The 18,176-nt window shown below is 38.8% G+C and overlaps 1 protein-coding gene across 6 annotated transcripts in view; it reads right to left on the reverse strand.

Moving 5' to 3' along the window:
• Window positions 1-18,176, reverse strand: part of taf1 (TAF1 RNA polymerase II, TATA box binding protein (TBP)-associated factor) — a 132,263-nt gene that overhangs the window by 72,407 nt on the left and 41,680 nt on the right. For all 6 annotated transcript variants that reach the window (XM_048544209.2, XM_048544208.2, XM_048544207.2 and 3 more), the window contains exons 14-18: window positions 17,135-17,242; window positions 8,956-9,129; window positions 2,655-2,828; window positions 2,310-2,414; window positions 1,012-1,212 (exon numbers count right to left, since the gene is read on the reverse strand). In XM_048544209.2, the coding sequence (XP_048400166.1) occupies window positions 1,012-1,212; window positions 2,310-2,414; window positions 2,655-2,828; window positions 8,956-9,129; window positions 17,135-17,242 (762 nt within the window). The remainder of the gene's footprint in view (window positions 1-1,011; window positions 1,213-2,309; window positions 2,415-2,654; window positions 2,829-8,955; window positions 9,130-17,134; window positions 17,243-18,176) is intronic.

Genomic DNA, 18,176 nt, shown 5'->3' on the forward strand with positions numbered 1-18,176 from the left:
TAGAATGCATACATATATATGATTCGGATGTGGAGGCCAATTGTGATATTTCTAAATTTGTTGATGACACCAAACTAAGTGGGAATGCAAACTGAGAGAAAGATGCAAGGAGGCTTCAAACAGATTTTAACAGGCTAAGTGAATGGGCAAGAACATGCAAATGGAATACCTTACAGACTTTGAAACAAAATACTTTTATACTTTGATAGAAAAAACTGAAAGCCAGATTATTTATTTAAAAGGTCCAAAGAGACCTGGTACTTGGTCATGAGCACTAAAAGCTTGTATGTAGGTTCAGCATGCAATTAAGAAGGCAAATGGTTATTGGCCTTCATTGCAAGGGGTGTTCAGCATAGAACTAAAGATGCCTTGTTAGAGTTATATAAAGCCTTAAAAGGCAAAACAACACCTGGACTGCTGTGTACAGTTTGGGTGTCCTTATCTATGGAAGGATATACTTGCCATTGATGATGTGCAACAAAGGCTCACCAGAATAATCCTTGCGATAGCAGGGCTGTTTCATGAATGAAGAGTAAGTAAACTGGATCTTTATGGTCCAGAATTCTGAAGAATGAGAGATAACGTTATTGAAACCTACAAAATTTTCAAAGGGCATGACAGGATAGATGTGAATAGGACGATTCCCACGGCTGGGGAGTCAAGAACCACAGGATATCATCTCAGAGTAAGGTACAGGTCATTTAAGGCCAAGGTGAAGAGAAATTCTTTCACTCAGAGGGTGGTGAATCTTTGGAATATTCTATCCCACACAGATGTGGAAGCTCGATAATTAAGCAGGTTCAAGACAGATATCAATAGATTTCTGGAGACATGGAACATCAAGGAATATGGAGATTGTGCGATAAAGTGGCATTAAAGTAGATAATCAGCCATTATTTAATTAAATGGTAGAGACTACTCCTGTTTCTACAGTTCTAACAAGGACATAGGTAACAAACTGAATAAAGTGTGTTAACTTAAAATTAACCTAGCCATTAACAGTACACATACCTGAAGAAAGTCTCGTACATGTGTGTTAGCACGCTTTGAGTTTGGACCAGGCACTTCATAGAGTGGACATTGCTGGCCTACGACAAAAATATCAACCAATTCTCTGACATGGTATGCTTGACGAGTTCGGATTATCAGAAAATCTGTTTCTGGCATCTTATGGAGGTATATTGGACAGCGAAAGAGGTTGTTTTCAAATGCCTGTTAAAAAAGGAAACACTTCAACAAAAGCTCAAATTCTTTCTTCTATTTAGATTTCAGAGATTCTTCCTTCTTAAGACTTGTTTAATTTGAAGCCAAAATAAAAAGCTTCAAAATACAGGATGTCTTCAAGGTTAAATGAATAAAACAGACAGAGATAAGTCAGGTAGTCGAGGTACCAGATTTAAGATTTTAAAAATATTTCACAGCAGGAAAACTTGCATTAACAATGGATTGCAATTGTTCAAGGAAACAACTCATTATCATTTTCACTGCATTATCATTATCATGGCAACTGCGGCAGTCAATAAATGTTGACCTAAGGCAATAACATCCACAAGGAAGAAACAAGTGTTAAAGAGTTCACAACATTACTCGAAAGTGCAGGGATGTCATTCGGAACTAGGACTTACATAAAACTAAAGCCTGGTTATGCACAACATCACAGAAAGCAAAGTTTAGAGGGGCACTGTCTCACAATGCCTTCACTTTGGTGACATCATATTCATCTTATAATAGGATGAACAAGTGAGAAAAACATAGATATTAAAAGCGAAGGAAACAACAAACTAAAGCCAACATCTTTTGTCCCTTCAGAGCGATTATTTTATTTCAAACATTAACATTTACTGCATCATTGAAAACAATTCTGCCTTCCTGATCATTGACTCTTACTGTTTTAAATGTAGTTTTCATCTATTCACTGCTCTTCACAGTTTTCACACTTTTTTCCTAAAACCTTTTTTTTAAAACTTAATATAGAAAAACCGTTGATTTGACCAATTTGCATTGAATTTGGGCAGATATATTAACCAAAAGGAATTAACTAACTTCTTCCTAATACACAAAACTGCAGCACAGGCAATTTTTCCCAAATCCTCAAAAAGTGGCTTCCAAATTTAGTGTACACCCTGCCAATGAAAACAGACTAATAAGAAAGATTATCAGCACTGACCTGTCTATATAAATGGAGGCAAACCTATGAGCTAAAAACTGAAGATAAAGGAAAAACTTTCTAAAAACAAAACTATCAGTATGCTTCCACATTGTCAGGTCTTCTTTTACGTGCCTGCCTATTTCCATAACATGGATCCTACCTGCAACAACTGTCCTGGATGCAAGGATCCAAGGAATGGAGATGTGTGGCAATAAACAGTCTCACCATATTTACAGTCCGGTGCGCCGGGATCCTTGCCTGGTTTCTGTAATAGAATATTTGAAGACCAAATGAATGAACTTGCCCCTAGACGCATGATTTCAAACTCTCAAATATTTCAATTTATATTTAAGTATAAGCTGTCACATTTAATCAAGGATCAGCTTGCTGTACACTGGTTTGTATCAAGGTTATTTGTCATTTGTACAATCGATCAGCTTAATACTTAATTGTAATCCAAAAAATCTTTACTGTAAAATATTTGTTTAAAATAAGTTTAACTCACCCTCTTGTAATAGTTTTTGATTTTGGTTGCCATGCCAACTTGCATCATGAGTGGTGGATATTCTTCACTGTACTCAGCAAGAATAAGGTCACCATCTTTACCTGTCAGATCCTGAGGAGTTCGCATAAAGAACATCTCTCCACCACCAGAAGCTTGACGTTCCTGTTCACGCATCTAAGAATAAAAATGCATGTAGGTCATCACCTAAACAACTCTGTACAACAAGCAGAGTACTGGACAAATACTCAAAATATACAAGAGCACAGTACTGTGTAGAATGTTAAAAAAAACTTTAGACATTTCTACTAATGAATTAATACTAAAAGCTCCCTTCACCATCTACTGTCTACATCCCTCTCTGAAGAAGGGTCTCGGCCCAAAACGTCAGCTTTTGTGCTCCTGAGATGCTGCTTGGCCTGCTGTGTTCATCCAGCTTCACACTTTGTTATCTTGGATTCTCCAGCATCTGCAGTTCCCATTATCTCTGTTCACCATCTACTGCTGGCTCCAATACCTCTTCCAACAAAAAGTCAGACTAATTCCATCTTTTGCATGATGTATGTGTTTATTCCTCAACATATCTAACAATAAATATCCATCCAAACATGAGAAATCTTGTGGGTTAAGGAGGCATTCCATGAGGTAATTGTGACATTTACTACATTCATCAACTCAAATTTCATCCCTATACAATTCTCAGCACTACAATTTATGAAGATTCAGAAAGGATTTACAAAAGGCTAAGGGATGATGGACTTTGGTTACTTGGATAGGTTACAAAAGCTATGTTTTTATGCCTCAGAGGAAGTCGAAAAGAGATCTTATGTAGGTATTCAAACGATGAGATGTCTGGACAGTGTAGAAAAAGAGAAATTACTCTGATTGGCAGAAAAACTGACAACCAGATTAACAAAAAAAATGAAGGATAAACATACCAAAGAAGGAATGAGAAAAAAAATTAGGCTGTGAATGGTTAAATTTTGTAATGCATAGAGTGCGGTATCAGCAGATTGGATCTGTTTTCAAAACAGACTAGATAATTCACTGAAACAAAACTAAACTGCAGCATGCTGGTGAAAGTGAGAGGGACTGGGGACTTCCTGAATTGCTCCTGCAGAGAAATCCACTGACTCAACTGGAAACAAAATGACCCTGTTTTACATTGTAGCCATTCCACGATTCTACAGAAAGACAGTCAAGGGTGGTCAGCTGGAACAAGATTAATAAAAGTTAAATACAACTAGATCGGACACTAGTGGCAGAGTTTTGCTAATGTTAAAATTTGTGTATGATCAATCTTTGCAAAATTTTGGTTGGAGAGATCGAGTTTTCAGGCAGTAAATGCATAGATGAATAATTCAGGAGCAGAGGCACACAAGTAAGAATATTGATCGGTGACAGTAGAACATAGATAGGATACATATTTCTCGTTCGGCTAAATTTCAAACAACACACCAATGTTCCTCCATCACTGGAACGAGCTTGAATAAAAAGCTAAGGATTGATCTAGAATTGAAGGCAGCCCCATTTTACTTCCAATGAAGAACAGAGTGGCTACAGTTTTACCAGCATTAAACTGGAACAAAGTTCTTGCTTGTCCACTGTTTGATATCAGATAAGCATTTAAAGGATGTCAAAATCAAAACTGAGAAATGAAAGATAAAATTAGCCATAATGTACAAGATTACAGATGGGTGTCATGAAGGCAAGGAATAAAGAGCATGCCAGAGGTAACCATGACAGAGAACAGAGAGTGAGGTAATTTCAGGCCGTGTTCTGGCTACGTTAGGACTAGTATGAGTAGAGCTTGCAAATTGCAATCTCTAAACAGTGGATCACAGAGGAACACAGATGCTGAACAGCTATCTGTACTCACAGAAATGATGGCATCATAAGTCCAGCCAAGGCCAGACTTGGATCGAAACAGACAAGCAGAGGAGGCCTGAAGCACTTTTAGATTTCTCCTAACTCTTCAATATGAACCTGGAGTAGATCTGGCTGCTGAGAAAGGAGATGCTATTTTAGTTGACTAGGTGAACTAGTCAAACCCGACTGTGGCATGTGCTTAAACCTGCAATTTCTGAGTAAGCATGCAGAGGTGGGAAATGCACAAGGCAGTTGGTATGGATTACAAAATTAAAAGATGAACTCAAGAAAGCTACTGAGCTAGAATTAAAAAGTCAAAAATATCTCTGGAACGAAAACAAAGATGCTGGAAAAGGTCAGCAGGTTTGGCAGCATCTGTGAAATGAAAAACAGAATTAACATTTTGGATCCAGTGACCCTTCCTCAGGATATCTCGAGTTGAGAAGTAACTGGGAAAAAGTTAAAGGTTAGAAAGTTGCAAGCGCAGTAGCTACATTCAAGCAAGACAAGGGCAAGTACCTGTACCTGTCGCAGATGATGTCTTTTGACTATTGATAATCTAATAAATAGTCAAAACCTCAGGTTTGGAAACATGCGATAGTCACTGCACTATGACAATGAGTGGGAACTAGATATTACAAGTTGAAATAACAAAACATGAATTCACTTTGCAAAGCTGCCAAAGCAATAGAAAAGAAGATTTTCCGAAGAATCCATTCATTTCTTGCTGACACCCCAAGCTGAGGTATCTGCTGGGTGAGCCTATGACTTTCTTCTGCTCCAAATTAGGTATTTGCTGCCATGTCAGTTTTAGTACTCATGGTTTTATTGAAGCAGCAGTAAGCAACTGCTTAATCCCAAGTACTAACATGAATTCCAAACCATCCATGCTCCAGCTGCTGTTCACTTCAGACCTTTGCCCCTCCAAGAGCAAATCAGTTCAGATTGCCCTGTCAACGTTATCGGCCAGAAACGTCAGTTTTCCTGCTCCTCTGATGCTGCTGGGCCTGCTGTGCTCATCCAGCTTTCCACCATGTTATCTCAGATTCTCCAGCATTGGAAGTTTCTACTATCTCATAAAAATAGAACTCTATTGTTTACTACCCTTTGAGTCTCAAGTGAAAATTTAGAAGGACAGAATGTGGTAGTGCAAGACAGAGAGACTCAAATGAAGGAAGCAAGGAGAAATACTAGAATTGGCAGAGATAGAAACAAAGCTGAGAATTACATCATTGTCCTGGCAGTTTGGACAAAGAATATGAAGAAACCAGAAGGTGAACATAACAGGTCCAATGGAAGGAAAACAGTCAACATCACTTGAACAGATTTCAATCAGGCAGAGTTATCATCAGATTCTCTGAAAAGTGAATGATAGAGAAGTTCTTGATTACAAGGCAAAGACATTTGGTTGGCAGGGCAATCTGAACTGATTTGCTGTTGGACAGGCAAAGGTCTGAAGTGAACAGCAGCTGGAGCATGGATGGTTTGAAATTCATGTTAGTATTTGGGATTAAGCAGTTGCTATTGCTGCTCCAATAAAACCACGAGTACTAAAACTGACATGGCAGCAAATACCTAATTTGGAGCAGAAGAAAGTCGTAGGCTCACCCAGCAGATACCTCAGCTTGGGGTGTCAGCAAGAAATGAATGGATTCAAAGACTGAGTGAAATATTGCACAAAGTGTTATTACTAGCGATGATGTGGTAAGAAAGAAGGGAATTGAAAGAAGTCCCTGAAACCACAGAGAAAGGATAGATGGGAGACAAAGTCAAGGAGAACAACCCAACAGAACTGCTGGGAAAAACACAGAGAATGCCGAGAAATCACCTCTGGAGAATTTTCAAACCAGACTCCAAATTTTAAATTTTTCTTTCATCACAAATGCTACCAGACCTGCTGAGTTTCTCCAGCATTGTCTGCATTTGTTTCAGATTTCCAGCTTAGGATTACAAGAAATAGGTACAGGAGTAGGTTGATTAGCCCCTCAAGCCGGCTCTGCCATCAACAGGATCATAGCTAATCTGACATTTCTCATGTCCACATTCCTACATTTTTCCCATAACCCTTGATTTCTCTATCGAGCAGGCATCTCTCGATTGCAGCCTTCAATATATCCAAGGATTCTGCTCCTACACATCTCTGCAGCAGGGAGTTCCAAAGCGCCTCAACTCTCACAGAAGAAATTCCGCCTCATCTCAGTCTTAAAGTAATGGCTATTTATCCTGGGACTATGCCCTCCGCTCTTAGACTCCTAGGAGGGGCAACGTCCTCTTAGGACTTGCCCTGTGAAGTCACTTAAGAATTCTATATGTTTTAATGTGATCGCCTCTTACTCTTCTGAACTCTAATGTGTTGAGTACCAACCTGTTTAGGCTTTATTCCTGAGATAACCACTCCATACCAGGGATCATCCAAGTGAACCTCCACTGAACTGCCTTCAATGAAATGATATCTTTCCTTAAATAAGGGGACCAAAACTGTTCACAGTATTCAAATGCGGTTTCATTTTGTACAGTTGCAGTACGAGTTGCCTACACTTGTACATCAAACCCCTTGAAATAAGGGCCATAATTCCATGAGCCTTCCCAATTACCAGTGTGCTAGATTTTCTGTGTTCCATGTATAAGTACTCTGACATCCTTTTCAAGTTTGTGTATTTAAATACGTTGTTCTTCTGTTCTACCTCCAAAATGAATATCTTCACATTTTCCTACATTATACTTCATTTGCCAACTTATTGCCCATTTACTTAACCAATCAATATCTCTCTGTGAAGTATTTGTATTCCTCCTGTATTGTGCCTTTCCACCTACCTGCACCTGCAGTATTTTGCCTTTGTAAGACACGTAGGGGTACCTGTATCCAGAACTGCAATGAATATGCGTGTAAATAGATAGAGAACCAATCTTAACATATGTTCTCAACAGGAGACCATGAGGAGGTTTTTAAGGACATTGGTTACATTTTCAAATTGCTCATAATATGATTTAATGTTGATTTTCTTATCACTTTATATCTAATGATGACTGGGGATACAGATTATCTTTCTTGAACAACTGAAGGATTTAGCAGAGTTAGGTCAAAGGTTCACTCTCATTTTGGTATATGTTTGGAGGCATTTGTTCAGAGACAGCCAGCTGCCATAGTGAATGAAAGATGGCGCATTGCTGGTCCAGCCACTGCTCAGTTTTTCAGCACTTCATAATACTGAGATGCAGATTTCCTGAAGTAGTGAATGTTGCTCTCGCAAACAGCTTGTTTATTTCTAATGACTATTTTTGCAAAACATTGTTTTGTTTTGAAATGCTAGTTCAATGATCAATGAAGAATTTGCTAGTCAGTTCCTATAATGCAGTAATGGGATGCCTGGAACTAAATACAGTTGCACAGGTGAATTGAATTCAGGCAGTCATTCTGAGAGACAGCAGAAGGGTGCCCTTGTGGTGCAGTGATATTGTTCCCTACCTGTGGGCCGAGACATTCCGGTTCAAGACCCACCTGCTTCAGAGTTGTCTAATACATCGCTGCATAGATAAATAGGTGACAGTAGACGGGCTTTTGGAGCTCAGTGGTAGTGTCCCCACCTCAGTGAGAAGATCTGTGGTCAAGACCCACCTACTGCACAGCTGTGTAATTACATCTCTGCAAAGGTTGATTAGAAAGCAGACATGAGTGTGGAATCCATTTGCTACCTAGCGTTGCAGTTGAAGTAAAAATCTGCTTCACCTGAAATAAGGACACTACATTTATGGACACCAGGAACACTGATTTATGATTGTATGAGCAGCAAATATGCCTCGACTGGCCAACCCTGCTTTCGCATCATCCAGTTAATGTACAACAAAATTCAAGTTGAACAACTCAACTGGTTTGGTGTTTCAGCAAGATTTCAAAGGCAAAAAGCAGGACTCCACTTTAAAACTGAGACACTGCAAATAATGGATATTTAATTACTTGTCTAATTAGTAAAGATGATTTGATAATCATGTGAAAGCCACTGACAACTTTACCATCACATATTACTTATTCACATAACTTCCCTATTTATCACAGCAGCAATGGTACTTATAAATTTACAAATAACAAAAGAATTCATTTGAAAATAGTTGCTTGCTTTCCACGTCTTCAGTGAATAAATGCAATAATTCAGAATCCTGCAAAACACATCAAAAACATTTGTTTCTAATAGATGTTCAAGACAAATTCATGAAACCATAAAGATCCTGAATACATTTAAATACTGGTAATAGATCAATTCATCCTACTCAAAGTATCTGCCAAAGTTAGCAAGCCTTAGCATAAATCATAAAATATTTGGAAATAAACTCTCTTAAAAGAACTATCCCTGAGTGGAGAACCCCAGAAGCAACAAGACTGACAACAAGAATTCCAAGAACTAAATATACACTATGCATGACTAAAGGAGATCTTTACCTTGGCTTTTTTCTTGATATGTTTCAGCAGTGGGTACACAGAATGAGGTCCTGGCTGTGACAATGCTCCGAAAGAATATTTCTTCAGTGTTGGCCGGTGGAATTGCCTGAGTTTCATTGGTCCCATATGAGTTGGAAAAAATGGTTGTCGAAGTTCCACAGCAGGAATAGAATGCTGCAACAGAAATACTGTTCAATGTGGCTAAAAATAAACACAGTTCAAAGTTACACTCAACACACAGCACTCAGCAATAACAGACTGACATAGAAATAAAACAGAACTTAAAAATACCAATCATCAATGTCTATCTATTCTTCCTAAAAGGTAAAGGCTCCTAAATAGGCAGGTCTTAGGTACTTACCTCCCATCTCAAGCAGCTACTACATATCTCTCCCCAAGATCCTTGCTTCATCTTTTATTTCCTCTATCACTGGGATACTTATGGAAATAAAGAATGAAATGAAGACAGTGCCTCTCAATTCCTGCGTTAAGCAACCTTTCATGTTCAGTGTTTTAATCTTCACTCAGTTTCCCTTGATGTCTGCTGTATTCATCATTCATCTGCATTCCCCCAAACCTCTCCCTCCACAAGAACTCCTGCACTTGTGCACAGCCACCTCCCAACCTCACCATTCTGAAATTTTGCAGAGAAAGCCAGTTCTGATGACACAAATTTAACAATTCGTTTCCAACACCATCACCTGTTTGTTTTGATGATGATTCATGCAAGACTTGAAATATCAACTTTGTTTCTCTCCCCACAGGTGTTGTCTGTGGAGAAACTGTTTCTCTCAGCAGTTATATTTCAGATTTCCATAAATCACAATATTTTGCTTTTTCCTGCCAGCTTCTTCAGAAACCCTGGGAAGATTTTCCCTAATTCACTTAAAACTGACATTTTCAATATTTCATCTGCTCGACTTTTAGCATATCATTGGCTGCAGAAATTCTGGAAGCACTGATCTGCAGATCCCTTCTCTTAATCTCCACCAAAATGAACTTGTCTGAAGCAAACTTTCCTCTCAGCATGAGTTTCACACTTGCTCCCTCAAGTCCAAGGAGATTAAATTTGAATGTGTTTGATATAAATCTGGTTTGACCATCCATCATTAGAGCTAACTGGGACCCATAAACTATATTTCACTCTTTTCACTGAAACACTCCACTACTCCAGAGTCATTGGAAGTAAAAATAATATCCAGCACTTCTTGTGGCTCGACAGTTCTCACCTCCGTTCTTCCATATCTCCTTCACCCTAACCACCAGCATTCATGGATATCGTCGTCACCAGACTCCGACCATTCAGTTGGCTGTCTTTGCCACATTCTTCTCTGATTCACTCTGTCTTTGCAAATTGACGCCTCATCTCTGATGTCTCTTTCTTCCTCAAACAGCCTTGAGAAATGTCCCACATCTGCAGACATCATTCCCACAACTCATTAACTAAATCTCTGCAATCAGATTTCCATCTGTCACAACATCATTACTTACAAACAGTCCTCAAGGATCCAGCCACCCCTTTCTCAACTACATTTGTCATTAGGCAATCCTGAGACATGGGGCCAGCTTCCAACTCTACATATATGATTCCCACATTAATCATTTCTCTCAACTTGTGTTTAAATTCCTCCTTATTGCTGTAATCTTTTCAATCCCAAAAAACACCAATGACTACCCAGTGTCCCACCATGGAATGCTAATAATTTGTGATAAATGCTGTAATTTGCTGAGGTCTCCTGTTCTAGGATTCTCTTCAAAAGCCCTCAGCACTCCTTAAAACTAACTTCTTTGACAAAACATTAGTCCCCATTCATTGTACCTTCTTCTCTTATTCAACATTTCTTTCTTTTTGATCATGCACATCTTGGGACATCTTTCTATGTTAAAGGTGCTAAATATATGCACATTCTTATTCTTGTTGGATGTAAACTGACCTGTCCCAGTGCCTTAAGGGCTTCCTCCCTCTCTTCAAATGTTTTAGTTTTCCACATAGTCCCATACTATTACCCAGATATCTTGTTTGTTGGATAAACAATAATCCCACATTCTTCTTTTGTGACGAGTGATGAACTCATTTGAAGATTCTCCTTTAGCTGATCTTCTACAAACTCTTGGTGTGGAGAAAATAGAAATCATAGAAGTTACAGCACAAAAGGAGACCATTCAGTCCATTAAACCCATGTCAATGCTAGTTCTTCAACCAGAACTATCTACTCTAATCTCATTTTGCTATTCTTCTCCCATATCACATTGTTCCTTTTTAAATACTTAGAAAATTTGCTTTTTTAAACTTGCATGCTTCACAAGTCCATTATTGTTCAAAGTCTGAAGAAAGACAAAACTGTTTTATATTTAGGGATCTCTCTTCCCCACAAAAATAAATATTCCTGCCTCTTTGCCTCATTGTGAACTGCTGAAGCCATGTGCAATGTGTAACAATGGCAAATTTTATCTTCCCTTAATTTTCTGTCTTATGTTCCTCTCAAAGCATCACACGTTCTGCAATTCATCCTTCTCAATTCCCCGCTTACAGTCCTTTGTGTTTACCATTGCTGAGATTTCTTCTCATCCCTCTTCCCATGGTCTCTGGATTATGACTCTTCATCCTTGTCGATTTTGACTTGTGTAAAATGCCTTGTCTCCTCAGATTTTCTATCACCTGAATGTTCCAAGTCACATTCTCTCCATTCATCTTACTACCTTACACAACCTCTATATCTCAGAGATCTTAATCATTGATGAAGTTCTCTCACCACTTCTTCATTTCTATTCCCACTTTCATTCCCCTGCATCTCTCCAGTCCAATTAGCATTGCTCTCTATTCTTGGGAAAATGTCTCTTCTAGCTCTCTCACAAGTTTACTCAAACTCTCAATTTTCTCTTATCTGAACCTTCATATATCAGGGCACTTCTGCTCCTGTTCCCTAGGATCTGTTTTAAATGTCTCTAACCTCGGCAAATCACTCACCATTTTCCATTCCTGCCACTTTCTCTAGTAGAGTAACTGGTTGACTACCTAGATTGAAAGGCTATAAATTCAAAGACAAAGGCACATGACTAATTTTTGGTATTCATTACTCAAATTAACTTGAATAACTCTTCTCAGGTTAGGGTTAAGTGATGACCTGCGGGCTTTTTGCTGGACAATAATTCAGAGACCCAAGTAACGTTCTAGGGTTCAAATCCCACCATGGCAGATGATGGAATTTGCTTTTTAATTCAACAGAATTTAGGAATTAACATTTTAATAATGACTTTGAAGCCACTGTCATAAACACTGATCTAGTTTATAAATTTCCTTTAAGAAAGGAAAGTGCCACGGTTATCTGGTATAGCCTACATGTGACTCCAAACACTCAGCAATGTGGGTAATTCTTAGCCACCCTGTAAAATGGTCTAGCAAATCATTCCTAACCCTAATCCTTTCACAGCTTGTAGCTACTCCAGTAGGTTTTCACAAGGCTATGGTACAATTTTGTAAAGCATGACAAACATGCCATTCCATGGGAAAGCTGCAACATTCGACAGAACCAGCACGCCTAGTTCCTATACAAATTTTGAGGAACCCTTTTGTAAAATGTTAGTGGATTGCGAAGGATCTTTACTGTAAAGAAAAGAGGGGTACCAGCAATATCCTTTCTATCACAGCTGTGGCTCCTTGGTTCGTAGAGGAATCCTTACCTTTAAGAATAAACACGGTTAAGGTAATGGTAGAAGAACCCAGTTCTTCACTCAATATGCACTGGAGGTGGTTCACAGCAAGTTTACCAGACATGGGGTAAATTGTTTTATAAGATAAGGTTGGACCGTCTAGGCTTGTATCTGATGGGAGTTTGACTGAGTAAGAGAAGACTTTGTTGGAACATACAAGATCCGTGGATCTTGACAGGGTAAGTTTGGAGAGATGCTTCCTCTTATGGGAGAATCTAGAAAGAGGTATAAATCTTTAATTGGATCATTCATTTGGTATAGAGGAGGCAAAATTTTATTTCACAGAGTCTGGAGCCTTTGGAACTCTCTTCCTCAAAAGGAGTTAGAAGTAAAGTCTTTGAATATAGTTGAAGGAAAGAAATTAAGCAAGTGGATGAAAAGGTTACCGGGACTGGTGGGAATGTGGATTTGTGATTACAGTCAGATCAACCATGATCTTATATAAAGACAGAACAGGCTTGAGGGACTGAAAGGCCTACACCAGCTCATTATTCATTTATGCTTGCAATATCTCATCTATATTAAGTTTTAAACAAATATATCAAGGGTAAACAGGCTAAGATAGATTGAAAAATTGGATTAAATGACATAACAACACATGAGCAACAGCAAACGTATAAATATATATTTCACAATACTTAAAAAGTCTAAAATCCACTGAGAAATTAAAAAACTTGAAGGGAAAATGTGCGCACAACTCAAGAGCTGAAGAATAGCATATTAAAGCATATTTATTTTGTTGCCAAAAACAATAGGATCTTGACAAGCTGGAGGATTTTAGATAACAACAAAAGGCGACCAAATAAAAAACTGGTCAGGAAAGGTAAAACTATGATGTGACTGAGGCTGGAGAAATGCATCGCTGATCCAATGCCACAATTCTATAGTTTTCAACATAAAATAAAAATAATTTTTCCAGTTAAAGTGACCAAATGAATACCTGACCACACAATGAGGGATGTTCAGGAGATCCATTTAGAATAAACAAAACTGTCAGCAATTAATTTATCATTTCATCCAAGGACATAAGTTCAGCAACTGAGTAAACATGAAGAAATTCACATATCCTATTTTAACGTACATTTTATGACTGTTTCACATTGGACACAAAAGATTGTTTGTGGAATATCCAACTTGGACAGAAAATGGGGCAAGACTCAGAGAGCCACAGAATGAATGCTATTTCAACAGGTGCTTTTTGAGCATCAGGATTAAAAAAAATTGTAAGCAAGAACTAGAAGACTTCTTCTCTCCCTCCCATAGTTCTTTCACCAACCCAAAAGCAGCATCCAGTGAAAAACAAATTGCGAAAATTGTTAACGAGGAATTTAAAAACACACTTTGCCACTTTTAAGGATATGGGTCACCAATTAAACATCTCAGAGAAGAACGCTTAGGCCTCTTAAATGCATAGCCAATTTGGCTTTTTATCTGCACCAGGCACACTCCATTTTTTGTTTTATTCATTCTTGGGATGAGGGCATCACTGGCTAGCATTTACTGCCTATCCCTAAGTGCCCAGAGAACTGTTAAGAGTTAACCACACTGCTGTGGATCTGGAGTCACATGTAGGCCAAACCAGGTAGGGATGGCAGTTTCTTTCTTAAAAGGACCTTAGTGAATCAGCTGGGTTTTTCAACATTCAACAATGGATTCATGATCATCATTAGACTCTTAATTCCAGACTTTTTTTTAAGTGAATTCAAATTCCATCATCTGCCATTGCGGGACTCAAACCCGGGTCCCCAGAACATCACCAGGATCGCTGGATGAACAGAGCAATAATACTACTAGGTCATCGCCTCCTTCAGCCTTATTAGCTGCGTTGACATTGCATTTTATATTTTTCTGAGGGCTAGTAGATAGTAAAAATCCCTTTTTGCATTCACGACAACCTTGTAATTGACTCCTTTATCTTGTTTGAGTTAAGTGCATCTTAAATTGATATGTGAAATAGTTGCATGCAGAAGAAAACTATTTGCTGAGAAGAGGTTAGAAAGTTGGAAGCCAATTCAACCTAACTCACTTAGCCTTAAGAGTTCAGAGCAATTGACCACATCCCATTGATCGCACCCTGTCTGTCCCATAACCATCTCTGTGCCATCAAACTGCTTACCGCTAGCATTATACCAGGTTTATAAAATCATGAGGAGTATAGATAGGGCTAACGGTAGGTGTTTGTTTCCAAGGATAGAGGATGTTTAGACTAGGGAGCATAATTTTAAGATGAGAGGAAGAGATTTTAAAAAAGTATGTGTGACAAAAATTATATAGTGTGGTTCGTGTGTGAAATGCAATTCCTAAAGTAGTGGTGGATAGGGACACGGTGACAATTACAAGACACTCAGACAATTACATGAATAGGAAAGATTTTCAGGGTTATGGGCCAGGAGCAGACAAGTGGGACTTAGTTCAGTTTGGGATTATGTTCTGCATGGACTGACTGGACTGAAGGGTCTGTTTCTGTATTGTATGACTCCATGGCTCTATTTAAATCATGAACATTCAAAATCTTCTACAGGTGAAGAAACAAAGTTATCTTTTTCAGTTTCCCATCTAAACTTTACTTTCTTGCATTGACAAAAAGGCAACTTTCCTGCAAAGCAAAATTTCCCAGTTTAATTCACCCATGGTTCTATCTTCTTGTCTGATTTAACCTCACATACTATCCACCACCAAAATGATTCACTTTGATACTCGCAACATTCACTACCTACACTCATATCAATGAAGCTTCCACAATAACCCACTCTAACTTTTGTCCCCTTGACTTGGATTTCTTCAGAGATTTCCTAATTGATTTGTGAATGAAATCTAATACTCTACACTCACGAACAAAAGTAGAAATTGCTGGAAAAGCTGAGCAGGTCTAGCAGCATCTGTGAAGAAAAACCAGAGTCAATGTTTTGGGTCAAGTGAACCTTCCTCAGAACTGTATCTACACTATTGCCCTGTTAAGACATGGCAGCATAGTCATTCCGGATTAACTGTCCAAAAGTGGAAAAAACAAAATATTGCAGGTGGTGCAAATGCTCAACGGGCTTTGCAGCATCTGTCAAGGAAAAAAAGACTAACATTTCACATCTGTGATTTCACCTCAGAACTAATGGAAGGTTACAGTAGCCATCGATTTCTGATGAAATATCATAGTCCTGAAACATTTATTTCTGCCAGAGATGCTGTCAAGACCAAGCGGCATTTCCAACATTTTCTGCTTATGTTTCAAATTTCCAGCATCAAGGATATTTTGCTTCAATAAATATAAAGCACATAACTAACTTGCGAAGAAATCATTAGTACTAGTTTTCCATGTATTTCCAGCAATTTCTGTTTTTCCTCTCACTTGGTCCTTCCTTCTAATTAAGGCAGCAGATGAATCAGACTGGTCCATATACAAAAATTCAGTGGCCAATCTAAAGAAGTATGCCATCACCATCATGGACTTCATTAGCAAATGTGTAGAGGACTACAAGCCAAAAATGTGAACCCGTATGTTCCCTAACCAAACACCATGGATGAACCAGCAAATCCATTGCCTATTGAAAACTAGGTGCATGGCATTCAAGTCAGATGACCCTGACCTTTACAGGAAATCTACCTGTCAGGTAATGAAAGACCAAGATGCTATACTGCACTAAGTTACAGACCCATACCAACTACACAGACACCGGCCATCTATGGCAAGGACTACGTGACATAATGAGCTACAAAATGAAGCAGAACAGAGCCACAAACAAAAATACATTGTTCCTTGATGCGCTCAATGAATTTTATGCTCAGTTCAAACTGAAGGTCAGTGAAAACGGTGTCACTTGCTTTTACAGCCTTGGGTGCACCTGCTTCCTCAGTCACTGCTGCAGACATCACAACGGCCTTCTTCAGAATAAACCCACGGAAAGCAACTGGCACAGATGGAGTTCTCAGCTGTGCCCTCAGATCCTGTATGGACAGCTAGCAGGAGTATTTGTTGAAATTTTTAACCTCTCCTTGTTATAACCTGAAGTCCCCACCTGTTTCAAGGAGGCCACCATCATCCCAGTACCAAAGAAAACACATGCAATGTGCCTCAAAGACTGTGCCTAGTGGCTCTAATCTCCATTAACTATGAGGTTAGTCATGCCTCATATCAATCCTCACCAGCCAGCCTCACTTGATCCCTTACACAAACACCTCTATTTTGCTGAACTCAAATTCCACTATGTGCCTGAACATTAGCTGAGTTTCTGGATTAATAGTCTAGTGATAATACCACTAGGCCATCGCCTCCCCACTTCTCACCACTTATAAACCAAAGCTGTTGTCCAGTTATTATTGCATGTGACCTCAAACTGTTTCAGTATCTGTGGAATACAAATGATTTGCTATCTACTGTATTGTACAGACATAATTCAATGACTGCACAACTCTGGAGGTGTTACTAAATAAAACCCAAACGTATGGAGAAGTGCAAGTCACCAGGTCTACTCACTTGGATAATGTTCCCTCCAAATGTCCCTCGCAGTCCTTGCTGTTTGGGATAGTAAAACTCATCATTCGAGAGGTTCCAAGGGTCCTTTACTTCTGGCTGTGACATATTCTGTCAAAAACAAGACAGGAGATTGAGTCCAATGGTCCAGATGATAACCAATTCTGACAGGAAAGGATAAATGCAGTATTGGAATGTTTAACCTGAATTGCTATTTGATCAAACTGCTAAAGCTATGAGCATGTACTACAAACAAGATCAGAACATGTCTAAAATGTACATGCAATTCACTGCTATTGGCACACAAATAGGTCGCTGTATTTGCATATTACCAGATCAGAGACTCTTGTAAGAAAACCAGGGAATGGAGTACCAAAATAGACAAATCTTGCTAAAGCTATACAAGACTCAAGTTACATCACACCGGAGAATATTATGAACAGTTTTTGTCCCCTTATCTAATGAAAGATATTCTGGTACTTGAGGCAGCGCTGAGATGTTCACTAGGTTGACCCTAGTTATGGAGGGACTTTCTTATGACAATAGATCAAGTAGGTTAGATTTATACTCATTGGAGTTTAGAAAAGGCAACCTTATTTAAACATGCAAGATTCTTCAATGAATTAGCAGGATACATGCTGAGAGGTTGTTTCCTTTTGTGGGAGAATTTATATCAGTCGGCGTAATCTTAAGACACAGGCAAGGGGGAATTTCTTCCCTCAGAGGATAGTGAATCTGTGGAATTCTTTATCTCAAGGCTGTAGAAGTTCAATCATTAAATATGTTTGAGGTTGAGATATGTTTCCTTAATCGGGAAGGGATATGGGGATATGGAGAGAAAGGGGAGATGAGATTATCAGATTTAACTATGATCTCAATGAATAGTGGAGCAGACACAACAGGCCAAAGGCCCTACAGCTGCTCTTACATGTTACAGTTTTATAACACCCATGCACAAAGTAAGTCTGGGGAGGGGGGAAATCCAGTCTACGAGGCAACCACTAATTTTATAGAATTATAGAGGCCAACAGCACAGGAAAAAAGC

The sequence above is a fragment of the Stegostoma tigrinum genome, chromosome 15, assembly GCF_030684315.1.
Source record: "Stegostoma tigrinum isolate sSteTig4 chromosome 15, sSteTig4.hap1, whole genome shotgun sequence".
Taxonomy (NCBI): domain Eukaryota; kingdom Metazoa; phylum Chordata; class Chondrichthyes; order Orectolobiformes; family Stegostomatidae; genus Stegostoma; species Stegostoma tigrinum.